At 32.2% G+C, this 20,259-nt stretch overlaps 1 protein-coding gene across 7 annotated transcripts in view; it reads left to right on the top strand.

Annotated features, from left to right (window-relative positions):
• The window catches only part of LOC100869764 (band 4.1-like protein 4A), a 67,331-nt gene that overhangs the window by 42,503 nt on the left and 4,569 nt on the right, over nucleotides 1-20,259 (top strand). For all 7 annotated transcript variants that reach the window (XR_015292060.1, XM_012492171.3, XM_086908079.1 and 4 more), the window contains exons 3-9: nucleotides 1,272-1,376; nucleotides 2,123-2,262; nucleotides 7,057-7,154; nucleotides 17,872-17,992; nucleotides 18,301-18,388; nucleotides 18,469-18,585; nucleotides 19,467-19,979. Coding sequence is in view for 6 of the 7 variants with exons in the window: in XM_012492171.3 (XP_012347625.1) it covers nucleotides 1,272-1,376; nucleotides 2,123-2,262; nucleotides 7,057-7,154; nucleotides 17,872-17,992; nucleotides 18,301-18,388; nucleotides 18,469-18,585; nucleotides 19,467-19,979 (1,182 nt within the window). In the remaining variant the exon portion in view is untranslated. The remainder of the gene's footprint in view (nucleotides 1-1,271; nucleotides 1,377-2,122; nucleotides 2,263-7,056; nucleotides 7,155-17,871; nucleotides 17,993-18,300; nucleotides 18,389-18,468; nucleotides 18,586-19,466; nucleotides 19,980-20,259) is intronic.

The following is a 20,259-nucleotide window of genomic DNA, read 5'->3' as shown; positions in this document are numbered from 1 at the left end:
GTGTTAGTAAAATTTCTCCAATTTTTTTTTTTAAATTTTTGGATTGATATTTACAGAAATTACAGCATTTTATTTACAGAAATATATATTTTTTTAAATATTCATACGTTTAATGCTGCATAACTTTAATGAAATATCCAAATCAATTAATAAACAAACATCAAAATAGTATAAAGTAATAAGTTAACAGAGATCAGTATAATTGAAAATTTGTTATAAATCGTTTTGATTTGAAAAATTTTTCGTCTTTATCTCTCGTGTTCTAATTCTTAAAGACAGGAATATACATAATGATAAAATACGTATTTTTCGATTTGAATATAAATGATTAAATAAATTAATATTTCTAGATATAATATTTGATTGGTAATACGGTATGTTAATTGATAAAATATTCCAAGTGAAAGTTTAATGGACAACTATATCGCGTTTAGATATCAGAATGTTAAATATATTTATGATACGATAAAGAATAAATATTATCTTGTTACATATTTATACTCTAGAGTTAAAATGTATCTAATATCGTTTTCTGGAAAATGAATTATACTTGTTCAGCTTAAAAAATCGAAACATCGTTCCAGATTCTCGAGCAAGAAACCTATCCCTCCCTTATTATGTTTATAAAATAATGATTGCATTGTGTAAAAAACGTATACATACAAAAAAAAAAAAAAAAAAAAAAAGAAAATCAAGATCGATCATCGACGAATTCAATCTCATTTCTCTCATTTTATTATTTGTCACGATATTAGAAATATAAGACATCCCTGAAATCCTATAACGATAATGGACAGTAGTACTTGCGTTACTCGATCGCGAACCGTTTCGATCAGAAGTTAATTATCCCGCGTGCGGTTAGAAAAACGAAAATCCGCGGGCCGTTAATGACATATTGCTCGTCGCTCTTCGATTGGAAACAGATGGAAATCGGTTTTGCGGCCGGTTAAAAGAACCGTTACGAAACGTGTCGCGCAACCTTCCCTTGAACCAGGATCGATGGATCCAGTATTTCGTATCTCGTAGATATGGAAAGGCGTATAAACGCGTTTTAATGCAATTGGAACTACGGCGTGGTCAATGACGCGTGCGCATCACGATTTAAATCGTCACGGTTGATCGAACTTGGATCGAAAGTATACTCGCGCCGATATTGATGTAGGAAGTAATTTCGTTCGTGTCGGTAACTCCATTGTTATTGACGGGATAAATCAAACAACGATTTTCTTTCTTTCTTACTTTCTTTCTTTTTTTTTTCTTACTTTTTCCAGAGCTCGAACCTCGGCCAGGAACTGTTGGACAGGGTGTTCAGGCATTTGAATTTATTGGAGACGGCTTACTTCGGGCTACGTTATCTGGATCACGGTAATCAGACGGTAAGAAATGATGTTTCTTGTCTAGGTTATATTTGATCGAAGTTTCAATACGGTCGAGTTTCATCCCTTCAGATTTACATAATTTCGTGATCATCGTTTAAAAAAATAAGTCTGGTATTTTTGATGTTAGTTTTCCAAGAAATTTTTAGTTTTATTGAAAATAATATTAGTCAAAATTTGATTTAATATAATGAAATATAATGCAAAAAATTTCACCATTTATAATATTTAAAATCAAAATCCTTTTTCAATATTCTCTAATATTCATATTATATCTATAATATCGTGGACCTCGATATTCAAGTAAAAATCAGATCAATTTGGAAATTTAATTTCCTTTCTGAATAAGATTTTCCAATTGCGCGACGCAAACGTGTCATTTCCTTCTCTATAATTAAAAGAAATTACCTTGGATTATCGAAATGCAATATCATCGACGCATACGATTTCGAATAAATCGATGCTAGACATCTAAAGAACAAGATATCGAATAATTTACCCTTTTAAATTAGATAAAAAAAAAAAAGAAAAAATTAGATGAAAAATCGAGCCGATATCATCAACCCTCGGGCCACGGAGGAGAGGATAGAATTATTATTCACAGGAAATGTCGAGCTGTCTGTAATTTCCGGTCTGCTTGACCAACAGTTTCGTCGTAACTCTTACGGTTCGATCGATCGAGGGGATTAATTATTTAGGAGAAATGCTCGATTTTACGTGTATACGTGATTCGCGTATCTTTATAGCAATGGCTCGATCCAAGCAAGAAGATTGGAAAACAATTGAAAGTCCAGAAAGGAGATCCAAGCTCGGACGTCCACACCCTATATTTCGGTGTGAAATTCTACGCGGCCGATCCCTGCAAACTCATCGAAGAAATCACAAGGTAAACGAATTGAATTCATCTTCTTACACTATTTATCCTTGATATGCTTGCAACGCTATGTTAACAATTCGATCGTAAAGAGAATATAATGAATACAGATCGTTCATTACGAAAATAATATTATTTTAATTCTCGTATTAACACGTGAACATCTTGCTATTTACATTCACGCTTTCATTAAACTATTATTTATCAAACTACTAATTCAAATTTCGTTATCGTTATATTTTAATTTATCGTACCGCTTATTATTTCCGGCTCCACTTTGTTATTGTATTCAAAGTGAATCTAATTAATGTTGACGGAAATCTACGTCGTAATTGTAATTGATCAGCTGTGATTTAAGAATTAACGAACGAAGCAAATTTTTTACGATCCTTCAATCAATTCCGACACAGGTAACGAAGCGCATCAATGCGCATCGTTGTATCTGTGCGCGAGTCTGTGAGTGTATGCACAAAGGCGATGCACAACATGGTTTCATTACACCGTGAATACGAAATAGACACGATAGCACGTGTAGATAGATCTTGCGTCATCGGATTCTTCAAAGTAAAATTACTTTTACGTCGATCCTTCGTTCTTAAAGGAATTAAAAAAAAAAATTTTATAAATTTTCCTTATACATCAGCGATTTTCCAACCTACTACGCCTTTCTAAAAATTTTTTTTTTTCCGCGCCATCCTCTCTTTTAATGGATATAATAATATCAGACACGTATTACAAAAAAATACTGAAAATTACAATTAACAAAATAATGCAATTAACAAGATTTTGCCATTTTTAAAATCTTCCGTTCTGGATAATTTTTTAATTTAATGAATGTATAAAAATGTAAGAAAAATAAAAATAAACGTTACTTCACTGAATTTGTACTGTTACGATATAAAGTTTATATCGTATATATATTTATTTATTTGTAGATATTATGAACATTAATTTTTTATTAAAAAGTTTTGGCATTTCCTCTGAGAGAGGTTGGAAACCGCGGTTATACATATAATCGATGTATAATTTTTCAAGCGAAAATAAAATGAAAATTAAAAATAAAAAAAAAAATTGTTGTTTCCAGCTTTGTTTTTTGACAATTGAAAATTTATGAAAATTTTCCAATAAACCTGTTCATACGAATAAACCTAGAACACACGAATCTAAAATATAAAACTGAGATTTCATATTTCAAATTCTGTACAGAAATGAACGAGATAGCTTCCATAGCTCTTACTTTCGAGTTTCGAGAAGTTATCAAGGTTGAACTGTAATAATCAGCGGGGGAGAGATAATATGCCCATCTCATTATTGATATTATTTATATGCCGCTTGTAGTGCTTAGATATCCCGTGGCTCGTTCATTGTGCATTGGAGTCGAAACTGCAACCACGACAGGATCTCGACAAGCGTCCATCGATTGCTCATACTCGAGATAAAAGATGAACGCATTTGCATATAGATTGAGTTCGTTCGTTTCCAGAGACTTCACTTTTTCTCTTTCTCTCTCTCTCTCTCTCTTTTTCTCTCTCTCTTCCTTTTCTCGATATGTGCATCGAATGATGTGGTTCTACTACTGAATCAGGTGAACGAATATCGTTTGTGGATTTCTCGTTTCACCACAAAAATCTTGAATAATGGTCGACAACTGCCATAAAGTACATGGACTGATCAGAATTTCTCTATGTTCAACTTGATTCAACGGATTGACGTCACGTAAGGAAAATAAATCGACATAAAAATAAATATCCATAAAAATTAGGATCATTCTTATTTTCAATGGTTTTTCGTTTTAAAATTTGAAACGGTATTCGATAATATATACATATACGTGTGCGCATATTATAGTTTTATCTATATCCTTTGACCAATATATTTTTGTAAATATAAAGGATTTATCAGAATCAATCAAACTTTCATTACAAATATATCTTTTCTACATATTTAATAGATGTATCCGATGTGAGTTTAATTAATAATAATTTAATTAAAAAAAAATTAAAAATTATTTTTCGTTAATGATAGATTCAATTTCTTTCAAAATTAACGAAGATATAGATCGTTAAAGCACACATTATAGTGTCTAAATATCTTCGTGACTCACAGTACGAAACTAAAAAAAACCCCTCGTCGATAAAAGGAATTCGTGTTAAAATATCCGAGAAAAGAAAAGAAAACCGCGAACAGGCAGAAAGCTGGAATGCTTGAAACGCGATCTAAACGAAGAATGCACGAGGAGGGATCCAGAAAATCGGCTGGCGAATTCGAGTGAAAAGAAATCGAGAGAGAAAGAAATATCTAAGTTTATCTAACTTCGAAAAATGAGAAAGCACATTGACAATGTTTTAATAATGCAAGCTGATTTATAGTCATTGTGGTGGGCATCGACGTTGAGGCGTTAATGAACGATGCTTTCCTCGAAATTGTGTAACGACGAGAAAGAAAGGGGAAGAAAACAGAAATAGAAATTGTCTGAAGAGAAGAGAGAGAAGACGTGAACAGAATGTTCGAACAAAATAGATAGAAAATTTAAAAAGTAACTTTAGACATTGGGATAAACACGAAAATCAATAAACTGTAATGGTAATTTTACATTAGCTGAAAGAAAAAGAAGATAATTGAAGTGTAAAATTAAATTGCTCATCATTCATTAAATAAATTGAATTTTTACATAACATATCAATCACTTCGTTTGAACAATTCTACGTGCACGAAGAAGAGAAAACGAAAGAAAAGGGAAGATTTCGAGGTCGCGCAAAGGGAAAACCGAGGCGATGATTGGAAAGAGAGGAATCTTGAATCTTTTCTGGAAAAAAGGAATTTAATAAAATGGAATCTTAACGATTTCAAGATAATATATTGAATTTCTTGAAATGGATGTTGAAAAAGAAAAGAAGGAGGACGATATAGATATACGCGCGTCATTATTTGTGCGTCGAGGATGTAGGAAAAACGGAAGAGCGATGGTAAATCTTAGGGAATTATCCTAAAAGGAATTTCTAAAGTAATCCTTGCATCAGTAAGGATTCAGGAAGAGAAAAGTGATAAAGCAGAGGGGATAGAGGGGAAGAAAGAGAATTATTCGAAAGAGGGAAAAGTCCCCGAGGGATTCGGTCTGGGGCTTCGAAGGATGCGGAAGATTCGCGCAGCCAGTGCGGGGAATTATTCATGTGTTAATAAACGGGATCGTGTATATCAAGAAAATGAAATAGAAAGGGAGTTTATCGTGCGACAAGCCGACTTGATGCTTTAAGCGAGAATATCGTTTGTATATCGAAGATACGAACCTTTCTGGAGGGAAGAAAAGGTATTTGTTCAAGGATATGAAGAAACGAAATTGTATTTCGTAAATAGAAGAAGAATTAATCTTGGTGATATTGTGATGCGTTGAGTATTAAAGTGGATGATTTATCGATGAATAATTAAACGATAAAAAAAATAAAAGTTTTATTATATTATCCAAATATTATAGAAACATTTTAGATTAAAATGTGAGAATTAATTTAAATAAATTCAATTTTGTTCGCGTAAATTTGGAAACATGTACCAATTAGAGAATAACGATTTAATCGCATAGTTTTATAAAACATCAAGTTTCTATACGTCATTTAACTTTTTAACTTAAGTTGGAAAGACTTATGTTATATAACTTTTATTTTTTTTTTTTTATCCAAGATGTAGGATAACACAAAGAAAAACTTTTTATATATGAAGTAGAAACGCCCATCTATTTTTTTAATAAATCGTTTCATTCTAATTAGCCGAATTTTAGCTAAAAAAAAAAAAAAAAGAAAGAAATTGGCTCAACTTCTTATAGAATTAATATTATAAATAATTTTGTATTAACTTTTATTAACTATAAATAATATCCAAAGAGATTTTCTTACGAACAAGCTTCTTGTCTCGCTATAAATAAAAATATATTGTTCCAACACGGTGATAAATCGTGTTTGCAAATAGGAGAGCGAAAAAAACAGAGGACGAAGGTGAAATATCCTCTCGGGGGCAGGTTGGATGAGGAGAGGAAAGACACGGGACAAGAGATTGGCAGGCAGAAAATGAAGAAAAAGCGAGGAGGAGAAGGAAGAAAAAGTGTGCTAGCGAAAAGGAATCTGCGTACGAGGGAATAGGCTTATGCGCGTAACGAAAGGGAGAAAGCGTAGACGAAGGAGAAGAGGCGACAAGTGACATCGGTGAAGCGAAGAAGTCGTGGCAATGGATTGTAAAGCGAGGGAAAAAAAACTACGAAATCCTTTTAACGATGACTTTGCAAGAGGAGAAATCGCGAGAGCAACGATAGTAAAATCGAAATTCAAGGCGAATCGTGACCGCAAGTTAACCCCAGTCGTAACTTTTTTTCTTTTTTCTTTTTATTTCCCCTCTGCTCTTCTTCTTTTTCTCCTTCTTCTTCTGTTCCTACTTTTGCTTCCCTCTTTTCGATTCGCTCTTTTCGCTTCGCTGTTTTTTTTCACGTGTGTCACATGTCATTAACCATATTCATGAAATACATGCAATAAACGTTTTCCTTTTTTTTTTTCTTTTTTTTTTATTATTATTATGTTTCTTTCAGGATAAAGAGAGGAAAGGAAGAACTACTGTAAAGTTTATGTATTTTACTACTGTAAAGTATATAACAATATTAAATTGTTTTTTTTTTTATTACACTATTGAATTTTATTTATTAGAAAAGAGAAACGAAGTTATATGAAATTAACTAATTTAGTCGAAGAAAAAAGTACATTTTTTCGTTCTCCTTTCTCATTTCGATATGATAAAAATAATATTTCTTTTCCCTTTGATTCACAGGTATCAGTTTTTCTTACAAGTGAAACAGGACATTCTGCAAGGAAGACTTCCCGTGTCTTTCGACTTGGCCGCAGAATTGGGAGCTTACGTCGTGCAATGTAAGAAATATAACATTTTTTTATACTAACTTTTAAATAATAATGCAGATTCTTTTACCGTACACATTACGTGATTTATTAATATTCGTGCAAATATAATATATTAATTAATATTTATGTGGATATTATTTATAAACTGTGTGTTTCTTGTGAAGAGAATATTATATAACAAAATTTCCTAACACTTTTTTTTTTAAATAATTGAACTTTCTAAAGTAAAACCAAAGTTATTATATTTCGTAAATAATAAACGGAAGTGTTAAGATTTTTCATAAAACTTTTTCTCTAAATTTACAGTTCTATACAAGATATCATCTTATTTGATAAGACTGCATGATTATATAATGACGCGAACAAATATATCGTTCAATCACGAAAGTAAAAAATTCTATCTTTTGAACAATCAAAATTCTCGTCTCTCTCTCTCTCTCTCTCTCTCTCATTCTCTCACTCTTTTTTTTTTTCAATAGGCAAGATTTTTCAAACAAGGCAAAATTATAATTTGAAGGAAATGCATCATGCAAATGTATATCGCGGAAGCGAGCATGACGAGCGCAATCAATCAGATGGTTAGTTAACGCTCGCCCGCGATTTCTTTTCGCAACGCGGCTTCCGTCAGCCGGTTGAACACGAAGATTATTACGGGTTCTAATGAACGTTATGATTAAAATTGGTGGCTTTAATTAAATCTCGGGGTATTAATCTTCTCAAGGTCAAAGAAAGTTAGCTAGTAGACGCGGAAGAAACGGGAGGAGCCGGTAATACCGTTGCGGCATTAACGTTCAGTATCAAATGTGTCTGTTGCAAAGCTGGATTAAGTTTCTGTCTTCTCTTCTTCTTTTTTTTTTTCTTTTTCTTTCCTAGTAACGAAACAATTTTTTTGAAAAAAGAATCTCCGAGACAATTGAACGAAGTAATTCAAGAGAAGGAGAAAATGTGATGGTTTACTTTGAAAAATTGGAGAGTTTTGATTTTTATTGAAATTTAAGAATGTTTTATTAATCAATATTAAGTTAATATTGTGATTGGAGATTATAATATAAGGATAATTATGCAAAATCAAAATTTATTTTTGGAATGTATCTGTATGTAAATCTTACGTATAAAATGAAAAGTCTGTAAGAAGAATAAGTATCTTTTTGACAAAGATATTTGTATGAAATGTTTTTTTTTTTTTTTTTGTTTTTTTTTATTAAAATAAAAGCTATATTCTTTTCAAAGTTTTCTATGTAAGATTACACGAGAAACTTTTTCAATATAAAAAATTTTAAAACGTATGTTCGAGGAAATTGCTTAAGTACTGGTTCCATGAATGCTTAATGAAGAACCCGAAGTAATGGTTCGTGAAATAACCTTTTCTAGTCAGTAAAGTTTCTGAAAATTTCTCTGATTACTAAGAAATTTATTTAAGAAATTTACGTAGGAAATTTTTATTTAAATTTTATCTGACAGAACATACCATTTGTTTTTATATACTTTTTTATATTATAACACTAAAATTTTCAACGATTATTTCATTAAAAACCAGCAATATCGTGAAAAATTATTATACCATTTAATATTTTCTACCTTTTATACCTCCATCCTTAAGAAAAAATAAAATTGATAGCATACTGTATAAATTTATGAATTAACTTGTTTTCAAAATTATAATTTAACGATTAAATTGCAAGTCATGATTTCATTATACGTATATTCAATTTACTCTTTTATATAAATTTGTTTAATTAATCAGCATTTTATCGAGCATTATTATCACCATTATTCGTTCATTCGATATTTTTTTGAAACATATAAATTTGTCTAAAAATTTTATTCCTAAAATTTGTTCTCTACTCGTTTCAAAAATATCCCATCAGAATAATTCCAAGAGATCGAGAACAATCGACAATCACTTGAAATTAATTTTTATCTCTAATAATATGATGATATATATATATGCGACATTTCCGCAATTGTAGCTAAGAAAACTGGTCTAATTGAGATCAAGAATCAGGTCCAATTAAGGGAAGACAATTCGAAGAGAATTCGCATTCTATCCCATGAACGTGTATCCCATAGGTCTTGAGCAAGCATAAAGGAAAATCGCTTAAGCAAGTAATCTTGGCGAGACAATTACCAATGTAACCTCAAATGGCCTCAAAGTGCATGTCCCTCATTAGAGATGCCACTATAATTCTGAAAATGAGGCGTAAACTCCTTTTGTTTCACTGTACTCGCATCATCTTCCGGTACCATTCTTACCGCAATTGTCCTTGAATGTCTGCAGGCGCAGAAAAGGTTGTTCTGTTTCTTTTGGATGGGAACAATAGACGTTATATGCGAAAAATAGATGGCATACGAAGTTTGTGTATCATTTTGATAATATTATACCCTACTCGTTCCGTGCACGATCTTTTATTTATGTAATTATCGATGATAAATTGTCGATTCTTCTCTTTGTGTAGGAAAGACAATTTATTTGAATATTGTAAAAGGCACTCGTAAGTCGTAAGTATCGATGCTTTTATTTTCTTTGGATGAGGTAGAGGTAAAACTCAAGGTAGACAAATTTGCATGATAGAATTTGGTTATTTTTAATAATTTCTTAAAATTACAATTACCTTAACAACAACTTTTGAAATTCTAATGATTCTAATAAAAAATTTGGTATAAAGGTAAATGAAGATTTCTATAAATATAAGAAATGTGAATTAATGGAATAATAAATATTAATGGAATTATTTGAATTGAAGTAAAATATTTCTGATTTATTTAATTCAATATGTTAATTTTACACGTTAATTCTTTTTTTAAATACATTATTTTACCTTCATATGTGTGTAAGATGTGTACAATGATTAATTTCACGCATAAATTTGTATACTATTATTTTTCTGAAAGTTTAAAATAATTACCTTAATAGCTGTCGAGTTATACCTCATACATTCCTAATTATTGAGCAGTAGTAACAGCTTTTAGTAAAGGAAGCTTGATTCAAATGATCCCTCTTCGTTTCAGTTAAACTTCATTTGTGATAATTTGCATTAAATTTATGCCAACATTTAATTATCCTGTTTAATTAGCTTAATGCGATGTACAGTAATTCATTTGATATACATAATTTCGAATATATTTTTATTTAAACATAAAACAGATATTAAATTACCTGTAAATTAATATTGTATGCTTTTATTTGGAATTAGAAAAAAAAATTAAATGTAATTAAAATTCACTTGTTAAAATTATCTTTTTATATCAGGAATAATAACCACTTAAAATAATTATTTAACGTATATCGCTGATTACATTTGATAATTTTATTTGCTTGAATATAAATAAGCAAAGTCAATTAAAATTTTCACTTATTTTACATCTTATTTGTTAATATAATTTCTCCAACAAAAAATATGTGTTTCCTTTTTAACATCTCCGTAATAATATATAAAATCTCGATTAACCGGTTTACTTTATAATATCTCTACATAGAGTTCCGATTATGCAAGCAGATTCTCTTCTTTAAAGAACAAAAAAAATTCGTATTTATAAAATGAAAAAGTGTGAATAGACACGTCTGACCATGATTATATAAATAGAAAACTTATTTCACTAGGCTATAATCAATTTTCTTTTTCCTATGCTCTGTACATACGATCGTTAAATGAAAATACATATCAAATGCACATCAATACGTCTTCCAACGGAATGCAAAAAGTATGCGAAACGTTATACCAAGAAACAAAAAAAAATATATATATATATATATATATAATTATCGAGAGATCTTCCATCAAAAATTCGAAAAACTTATTTCACTACGCTATAATCAATTTTCTTTTTCCTATGCTCTGTACATACGATCGTTAAATCAGAATACATATCAAATACACATCAATACATCTTATACCAAGAATTATTTTGAAAAAAAAAAAAATATAATTTATCGAGGGATCTTCCATCAAAAACCCATCGCAAAACACGATCTCGCGGGGTCGAACTAACTCGCGCCCCCTTACCACAAGTAAGCCAGTACTTACTCGCCTTCGAATAAAAGGTCGTTGCACCATTCTCGTTACCCTTATCTTTTTTTTTCGCTTGGAAGCGAGTCGTGCAACGCCCGATAAGGTTTTATACGCGGCCGGAATCACCGTTTCCTGCGGTCGCATCGAAGTAGACAAAACACGAAGAGAACGATGAAACGTGTGCAATTTTTATCGCGATAACGCCATCTTGGTACCGTGGTGTCGTGGCACCTCTACGAAGCTCGAAGACAAGGGCAACAGAGAGGAAATTTCACAGGGCAACGCCTAACGCTCGGCCACGCTTATTTCCGAGAGAGAGTCTAAACAAAATTGCATGGTGGGTGCTACATTATGCACCCACGCGGCACAAAGCCGCCACGTCGAAATTACACATCACGATCGTTTCTTTTTCGTCGCGTTTCTGGTGAACACGACAACACGTTTCATCGAATTTTCTTTTTTTTTTCTTCTTCATGGCATATCTGTATTTTTTACTGTTTCCATTGAATGTTCGCGTATTAAATATGCATCGAAATATCGTGAAATTATAATTTGTTTCCTTTTTGAAACTGATTGCTTTTAATTGAAAGTTTCGATACTTCTTCTAACTTTGTTAAAAAATATTCTCTAGATTAAGTTTATAAGTTTCGAAGAAATTATTTTATAATATTCTTCTACAAATAATTATTTTCGTAAATTAAAATATCTTTCTTTAAAATTGTTAAAAAATTATGATCATAATAAATAATATTTTAGAAATAAACAAAGGACTCGCTCGAGAGAAATTTTAGAATCCATTATAGTCTCGTTATAGATAGAGTATTTGAGCAAAAGTTCGATAAAAGTGGTTTAAGAAGATTGGCGGAATCTTTGAACGGTATATGATATCAATTTCAATTTCAATCGATGGAAAGAAATGTCCACATGTTAAACTTTTGTTAAAGTGCTTCTAACTTTTCTGCCTTTGCAGACGGTTATTTCTGTTCCGAAATACTTCCATTCAAGTATTGATGGAATGAAGAAAGTAATCAATTTATGTGAAGGAGATCAATCCTATTTTTGAAGTATCTTGAACTTTTTATTTATACAATCGTATTTCAGGAAAAGAAAAGAAATTAGGAAATTGAAATTTATTTAATTGAATATATTTTAAAATTCACAATCTATTATTTACTATCTTTAAACACTTTGTGTCAAGAAATAAAAATTATTAGTGAGAAAACAATATTTTTTCATTTTTTCTTCAATTCTTGTTCCATTTTCTGTAATTTTTTGGGAAAATTTAAAATTTTTCAATCCTACAATTCATTCAATCGAACATATTCTTTTACCTAATAAAAAAACAATTGAATTGAGAAACCGAACTTAAAAACTTAATTTAAAAAAGGACACGTATAAAAGAAGTATTATAATTACCTTAAACATTCTTCAAGATCGTATTGTTGTAAAAAAGAATTATAATCTCGGTTTTCAACTTTTCCAAACACGAGTAATAATCTCTGGAATAAATCTTAAATAAAAAAAATAATTGTCGTCTCCCCGAGAGAAAGGGAGACTATCTCTATCATCCCCTTAAATACTTAAAAATTTCGAAACACATCCGCTTGCGCGCGAGCCGAAAGGCGAAGACGTTGGCAAGAAGGAAGCCGCGTGGGTCCACACGTTAGTTATCTACTGCTGAGATTCAAAGTCATGGAAATAGAGAAAGGATAGATATCTGCGGAAGAGAAAAAAAGAGAACGAGAGAAAAAGATACGGCCGTGTTTGCGTCTCATCGCCGTCAAAAGGGACGAAATGAATGCCCTTTCTTCTTGTTCACTCTCTGTGCCCGTTGACGACAAAACGCAGAACGGACAGAGAGGGTGTGAACCTCGTGTGAATAGTGTAGAGAAAGAGAGAGAGGGGGAGAAAGGGACACGGCACGCGTTTTGCTTCGCGAAATGGAGATAAACTTCTCTGAATGCGACTGCAATCCGCCACGGATGAGATCACCGTGCGACGATGAATTGCAACATCTTGAGCAACAAAATTTCACGTGTTTGACTTTCGACATTCTTTCCTTTTTTTTTTTTTCGTGCATCTCGAAGCTCGCCACGAAATCTTACTCGAATCGAAAAATCTTCGTTTACGTGATTCGGGTTGGTTCAGAGCTAAGGAAAATAGATTTTTAGAAACATATGGGTAGAAATATATTGATGTTTTGATCTCTTCGATATAGAACTCTATTTTGTACGAATTTAAACTTGTTAATCCAATACAAAGTTCGTGCAAAATGATTTTCTTTGTTTCTTGAAAGAAGTTTTCCAATTAATTGATCTTAATAATAATTTATTCTTCATTCTTTCTATTCTTTCTACGTTTTTCACCAGGTCAGTCAGTTTTTAGTCCGTAACTAGTTAATTCAAGTCTAATCCTTAGATCGATAGATTATGTAGATTACATTTTTTAAAAGGAACACTCTCATCATGCTCTTGTTTGCTCTAAGTCAATATGTATTCTATACCACATATCCTACGTACATACTTACTCTATCTTTTTACACCATTCCAAACACTCAATATTTATTCATGCAGCTAATATCTGAGACTTTCATTCATGTCATAACGTCAAACAAGTTTATTCGTTTACGGTCTATAAGATAAGAAAGAACAAAAAAAAATTTTCCAGAATGTTTCAAAATAATAACAATCGAAGTACAAAGAAAATCTAGCATTAAATGTAAAGATTAAATGTAAATTCTTAAAGATTCTTAAAGTATCTTAAAGATTGGATATTAATTTTGTCGGGATTAGTTTTTGTTAAAAATTATTAAAATTTTCTTCTACGTTTATTTCAAATTCTATAATTTATTTGATTAAATTTGATTTATTAAAAGAGATAATTTATCAAACAAATTCCTGATGTTATAAATAATATATAATAGGAACATCGATTAAATTTTTATTATCTCATAAAATAAATTTATTATATTTTTCCTTCCTAATGGCATAAATCATTTTATCTTTTATTTGAGATTTTATTTGAAAATTTAAAAAATCCTTCTAACAAGAAAATTATTGATATCAATAATTCTTATATTATATATTTTATATAATAATCTTATAAATATTATTCAACATAATTATATTTTCGATAAAAATACTACATAATAACTTTATAAAAAAAATCTACAGAAATAATCCTTCACGTTTATTCTCAAATCATATTTACATATTTCTTCTGTTTAAAACGAGAATACCTCGATATTGGTGAGATAAAAATTCCACGTTTCTCTTTTAACGCAAGTTCAACAATTAAAGAAATCTTTTTCTCTCGCGGGGAAGAGAGAAGAAGAAAAAAGACAATGGAGAGAGAGAGGGAGGGGAGGACAGAGAATAAAAAATAAAACGAAAGTTCGTTGTTATACAGCATACGCAATTACGCGCTTGTTCAACGTCGGAAAGTAATTTTACGAGGAGGGCAGTTTAACGACGAATATTAATCAACTCGCCAACAACGAGGATAGTCACTCGTGCTCACGATTTTTATCTCTCTTTTCCCTTTCTTCATTTGAAAACATCGCCATTCTTTGGTGTAACGCGTTTTCCTTCCTAGCAATGGATGATCGTCCAACCCTTTTACACTCAGCTTCCGCAAATATTGGAGTTACCCTGGAAAATAAGCAGACCGGTGCCGTGTTTTACGAATCGAGATAATGCTTGCACCGTTGAAAATCGTTGTCCATCTTCACGGAGATCTCAAACAAGATAGCCAAGAAGCTTTGAGCTTACAATGCTATTACAACGGCGGTGAAAATACCTTTAGGCGTTCCTCCTTCTCCTCTCTCTCTCTCTCTCTCTCTCTCTTTTTTTCCCTTTCCCTTTCCTCCCTTTTTTTTTCATTCACAATGTCTTGCCAGAGCGGAATTCCATTATTCGCCACGCGTACTTCTTCGAGCTCTCTTTCGTTCGGAATTCGATTCATTTTTAGAACGGTATTTCGTAAGTTAATTTATCCCTTCCCCCAAACGAATTGTTCGTTCCACGAACAAGACGAGGAAGAAGCTCTCGAGGACGGCTCATTGAATCACGAACAATGGGATCGTAGCTGGAAATTTAATTGTTTCGTACGTTCAGCCTGTTTACTGTTGCTCCTCCTCGTTGTCTCTTAATTACACACACTTTTGAACAGCCACGCTATGGATCGAGTGAAAAATTCGAAATTGTACGCGTAGAAAAAGCACATTTTGATGATAATCTTCGTTATACAATAAGAAAGAAAAATTCTTCACCCTCTTTAAATGCCGCTTTAAACCAACACAAAGAAAGATCGTCTTCGTTCAGAATCGTGAATTCCACTTTAATCATCCAGAGAAAAATTTTGAAAATTGAAGACCACCGGTCCCATGGACTTCCTTAAGCACATTTTCCTCCGCCATAATCCCTCCTCTGTCTATCGAACTCCTCCCCCTTCGTTTAGGCAAAGCTGGCAGGATAACTCGGTTCGATTCCACGATCGTTTCGCGGTCCACGAGCGGCGGCCTCGTAATTACACGAGCGAACGAGCATGCAAGAAGTCGGCATCGACGACAAGGTGCGGGATTCCGTTGGCCTGGGGAGAGGGAGGGAGCAGGCAGGGAGAAAATAAAGTGCCCCTCGCGCGACGGTCGGAGCCGATATTCATCAAAGTCAGCGATTCAATTAAGCGGCTAGGATGATTTCTGGAGGGCATTTCTACGCTGCACCCTATGGGAATTGGCGGTGACAGGCTTGGGAGGGGGCGGGCGCGTGGAAAGAAGCGAAATTCCAGAGGGATGAGATTCCTCGATGTTGACTGGATTTATGCGATTAGAGAGTCGCGTGGACGTTGGAGATTTTGTCGTCACGGTTTTGTCCGCGACGTGGATGGGATAGGTTTTTTTTTTTGTTTTTGTTTTGTCGTGTCCCCTCTTTCTTCTAAGGAAGGATCCTCGTTCTCGGTCAGCGAACCGATGAAATGCGACGGTCTGGAAGATAGATCGTTGGATACGAAGATCGAACAAATTTAAGGATTTTAAAAAAACAAAACTTAAGTTCGTCGTTGTCAATTCAATGTGTAGTGATAGGTTTCGTTGAAGCAATAGCAGTTTATTGATAAACATGTTTATTCGTATTTTATGGAATTTTTTTTTTTTTTTAAATAATGGAATGTTTTTAAAAAAGTCGATGAATTTGTGAAAAATGTAATAATTAATGTGTAAGTGATGCGTTAAGGTAAGGATTGTTTAACGCAGTTTAATTAGTTGAAACAAACTAGTTGATTCATCAAAGATAAGAGAAACGAGAACAGAAACCAGCAGACAATACTAAATCAGAGACCTAGAATTAACTCAAATTTCAAACAAGCTTAATTACACAGCGGTTTGAATAGGATTCCTATTCTCATGTTCTCCGGCAATTAATTATACGTACATACAACATACAACAATTCAAATATCGTAGCCATGAAACATTCAATAATTTTTATACGTACATATGTCATAGTCACAGTTTTTTAAACACTTGGTGTTATTTTTGCATGCGAAATATATCTTTTTAAAAAGTCAGATTCAATTTTAACTTGGAAATTTTGAATTGAATTCGACGTTACTTCAAGATAAAAGAAGTCTAAAAGAAAATTCGTATAATAAAAATGAGATAGAAACAGAATTCTATATAAAAATCATAGCAACAAAAAGAAATATAAAAAAAATTCATCAATTTCCAACCAAATGAATTGAAAAACATTTTTTCACGATACTTCTTCCAAGAAAAATATCTCTCTCTAGAAAACTTTCCGCCTTTACCTTTATCATTTTAAAATCCTATTCACGGGTTTGCACGCGTTTAAATCGAATAAAGCGAGAAACGAAGGGAAAGGAATGAGAAAAAGAATATAAAAAAAAAAGAAGAAGAAGAAGAAGAAGAGACGGGGAAACAAGTTGTGCGTACTTACATAGATTACAGGATGAGAGTGCTATCGTAGTTTTCTTCCTAGCGTAGATAATGCGTGCGAGCATCCGGCTGATGGAATGCGTGTTACTGAATGATTTGCTTGATACCATGAAAATAAATCGTGGACGTGTGTGCATCCCGTGTGCTCGATGCGATCCTACGCTTGTGTAAAGAAAATGTATGGAATTACGTAACGAGGAAGCATTAAATAATTGTGATCCGTTACGCGCATGATATACAAGTTACACCGAGGATGTGATTTCTTTTATTTTACGCGTGATTTCATTAAATAGGTTTATACGTAAGCTTGATACGTGACGTTGAATCATATACAGATATTTTAAACGTAGTTAGGAATGTTGAAAATACGAGGATCCTTGAAATAATCCTTATTTTCGAACAAATTATAAAATTTGATTAACAATTATTCATATTGTTATTGATGATCTCATTAATTTAATCTGAGTTTATTATTTTTCAATTATCGAATTGAAAAATACACGTAGCATTGATTTTTCGAAATAAGTAATATATATTGTCAGATGCGTTATTTAATGAAATGCAATAAAAAGTTTGTTTGAAGTTAAGATTTATGTAACTGCAAAGAGACATTGAAGATATATTTAATTATTTGGTGATAAGTATATTTATCAGACGAATTAATCGAGTTGAAATATGAATGGAGATGTTAAAATTAATGATTATAAAGATGGTATTTCAAGATTAATTTGATACGATCTAACGAATTTTTATTCGTGATTCCAGCCGAACTTGGAGACTATGATCCAAGGCGACATTCTGTAGGATACGTCACAGAATTTCGATTCTTAGCAAATCAAACCACGGAATTGGAAAATCGTATAGTGGAACTTCATAAAACTCTTGTGTAGGTGTTAAAAATTATTTTGCTTTATACAACAAACTCAATCAAAATTATATTTAATAATATTTTTAACATGATGAAATTTTGCATTCAAACTCTAAAATTCTCATCTAATAACGTTATTTTATTTTTTATAAATATCTAATCTACAAGAATTTCAAATATTATTGTTTTACTTTACAACTTATGCAATTTACATTTAAATCGATAATAAAATCTTTCTTTTGCCATAAAATTTTAAAAAAAAAAAAAAAGGAATACACTGTTAAATAATCATGTAATTTGATGCAACAATGAATTCGTTCTTTCAGAGGACAATTACCATCCGCGGCAGAGCTGAATTATTTGGACAAAGTGAAATGGCTGGAAATGTACGGGGTTGATTTGCATCCCGTGTTGGTAAGTACCTGTTTGAATGAACAAAGATCTCTTAATGAGACGTGATGTTGTAATCTCTCAAAACATCGCTCTATCCATAGGGCGAAGATAGCGTGGAGTATTTTCTGGGTTTGACGCCGAGTGGGATAATTTTGTTGCGCAACAAGACCAAAGTGGGAAATTATTACTGGCCTCGAATCAATAAAATCTATTATAAGGTAAAAAAAGATAAACTATTTATTCCAACTGAAATGAATCTATATCTTTATGTGAATATATTTCTAAATACTTACTTAAATTAATATTCAACATTCGTATGAACATTTTGATTTATTGTTTTATAATTGTATGAATATTTATTCCAATTAAATGAACGTTATACAGAATCTATATCTTTATGTGAATATATTTCTAAATACTTACTTAAACTATCGCTCAACATTCGTATGAACATTTTGATTTATTGTTTTATAATTGTATGAATATTTATTCCAATTAAATGAACGTTATACAGAATCTATATCTTTATATGAATATATTTCTAAATACTTACTTAAATTAATATTCAACATTCGTATGAACATTTTGATTTATTGTTTTATAATTGTATGAATATTTATTCCAATTAAATGAACGTTATACAGAATCTATTTATGTAAATATATATTTCTGAATACTTATTTAAACTATCGCTCAACATTCGTATGAACATTTTGATTTATTGTTTTATAATTGTATGAATATTTATTCCAATTAAATGAACGTTATACAGAATCTATATCTTTATGTGAATATATTTCTGAATACTTGCTTAAACTATCGCTCAACATTCGTATGAACATTTTGATTTATTGTTTAATAATTGTATGAATATTTTAATATTATAATATAACTGAAACTACCATACCTCGTATTTTTGATACATGTGAATAAAGAGCAACAGGTAATTATCGTGCTTGCTTCTGAAATTGTTTTCAAAAGTTTTACTGTATACTCTATTGCACAATTAATCACACGTGATTCGAAGCAGTATTTCCCTTCGTAATATCGAAACCTATCAAACAATTACCGCAACTAATACCGCAATCTCCCTTTTCAGGGTAGATACTTCATGCTGAGAGTCAGTGAAAAGAACTCGGAGGAGAGGACACACGGTTTCGAGACGCCGTCAAAGGGTGCGTGCAGACATTTGTGGAAGTGTTGCCTGGAGCACCAAGCGTTCTTTCGATTGATGGCCACCGGCCCGCCACCTTTGAGCCCTTACTCTCGTTTCCGCTCGTACAGCCCGCCGTCTGGATCCGAGAAGCACACCGTGATCAGACGGAACCCACCGCCTATATTTCAGAGGACGCCCAGTCGCAGGGCCCAACGACGCGTGGTCGAGGGCCAAGAGATGGTCGGCCCGTTTGTGGAAACGCCCGCGACGGTGAACTCGAATTCGAACAGCAATCCGATCAGCGGAAATGTTTTGTGTAATAGTCAAAGCGCGAGACAGGTGAATAATTCGAGTCCCAGGAGCACCAGGAGCGCGCCGTGGACTCAAAGCCAACCTCGTGGCCTTTATACCTCGTCTAGTCCTCGGTCAGTCCGCTCCGCGGGAACTGCGCCGGCAGTACGTTCTTTTTACACGTATTTCTTCTTTGTTAAGTCTTCTATGTGAAAATAGATGGATAGAGATATATTCGGGGAATAGGTAGAAAATTATTTTTCAAGTTTAACGTTTCTACGAGGTGATTTTTACGTTTGTCTTTATACGTTATTCTTTAAATTTTCTAGCTATCTTCTCGGGACATATTTTTATTGCTTTTGATAGATTAGATTAAGGAATAAGCTCGTTCGTTACATTAAGATGCTATTTCTTCAAAATCTTATTATATAAAACTTTTTAAACT

The sequence above is a fragment of the Apis florea genome, unplaced genomic scaffold, assembly GCF_048593485.1.
Source record: "Apis florea isolate Af1SG1 unplaced genomic scaffold, ASM4859348v1 contig_1645_pilon, whole genome shotgun sequence".
NCBI lineage: Eukaryota > Metazoa > Arthropoda > Insecta > Hymenoptera > Apidae > Apis > Apis florea.
The sequence above is the reverse complement of the archived record's forward strand: the minus strand, read 5'-3'. Positions and strand labels throughout refer to the sequence as shown.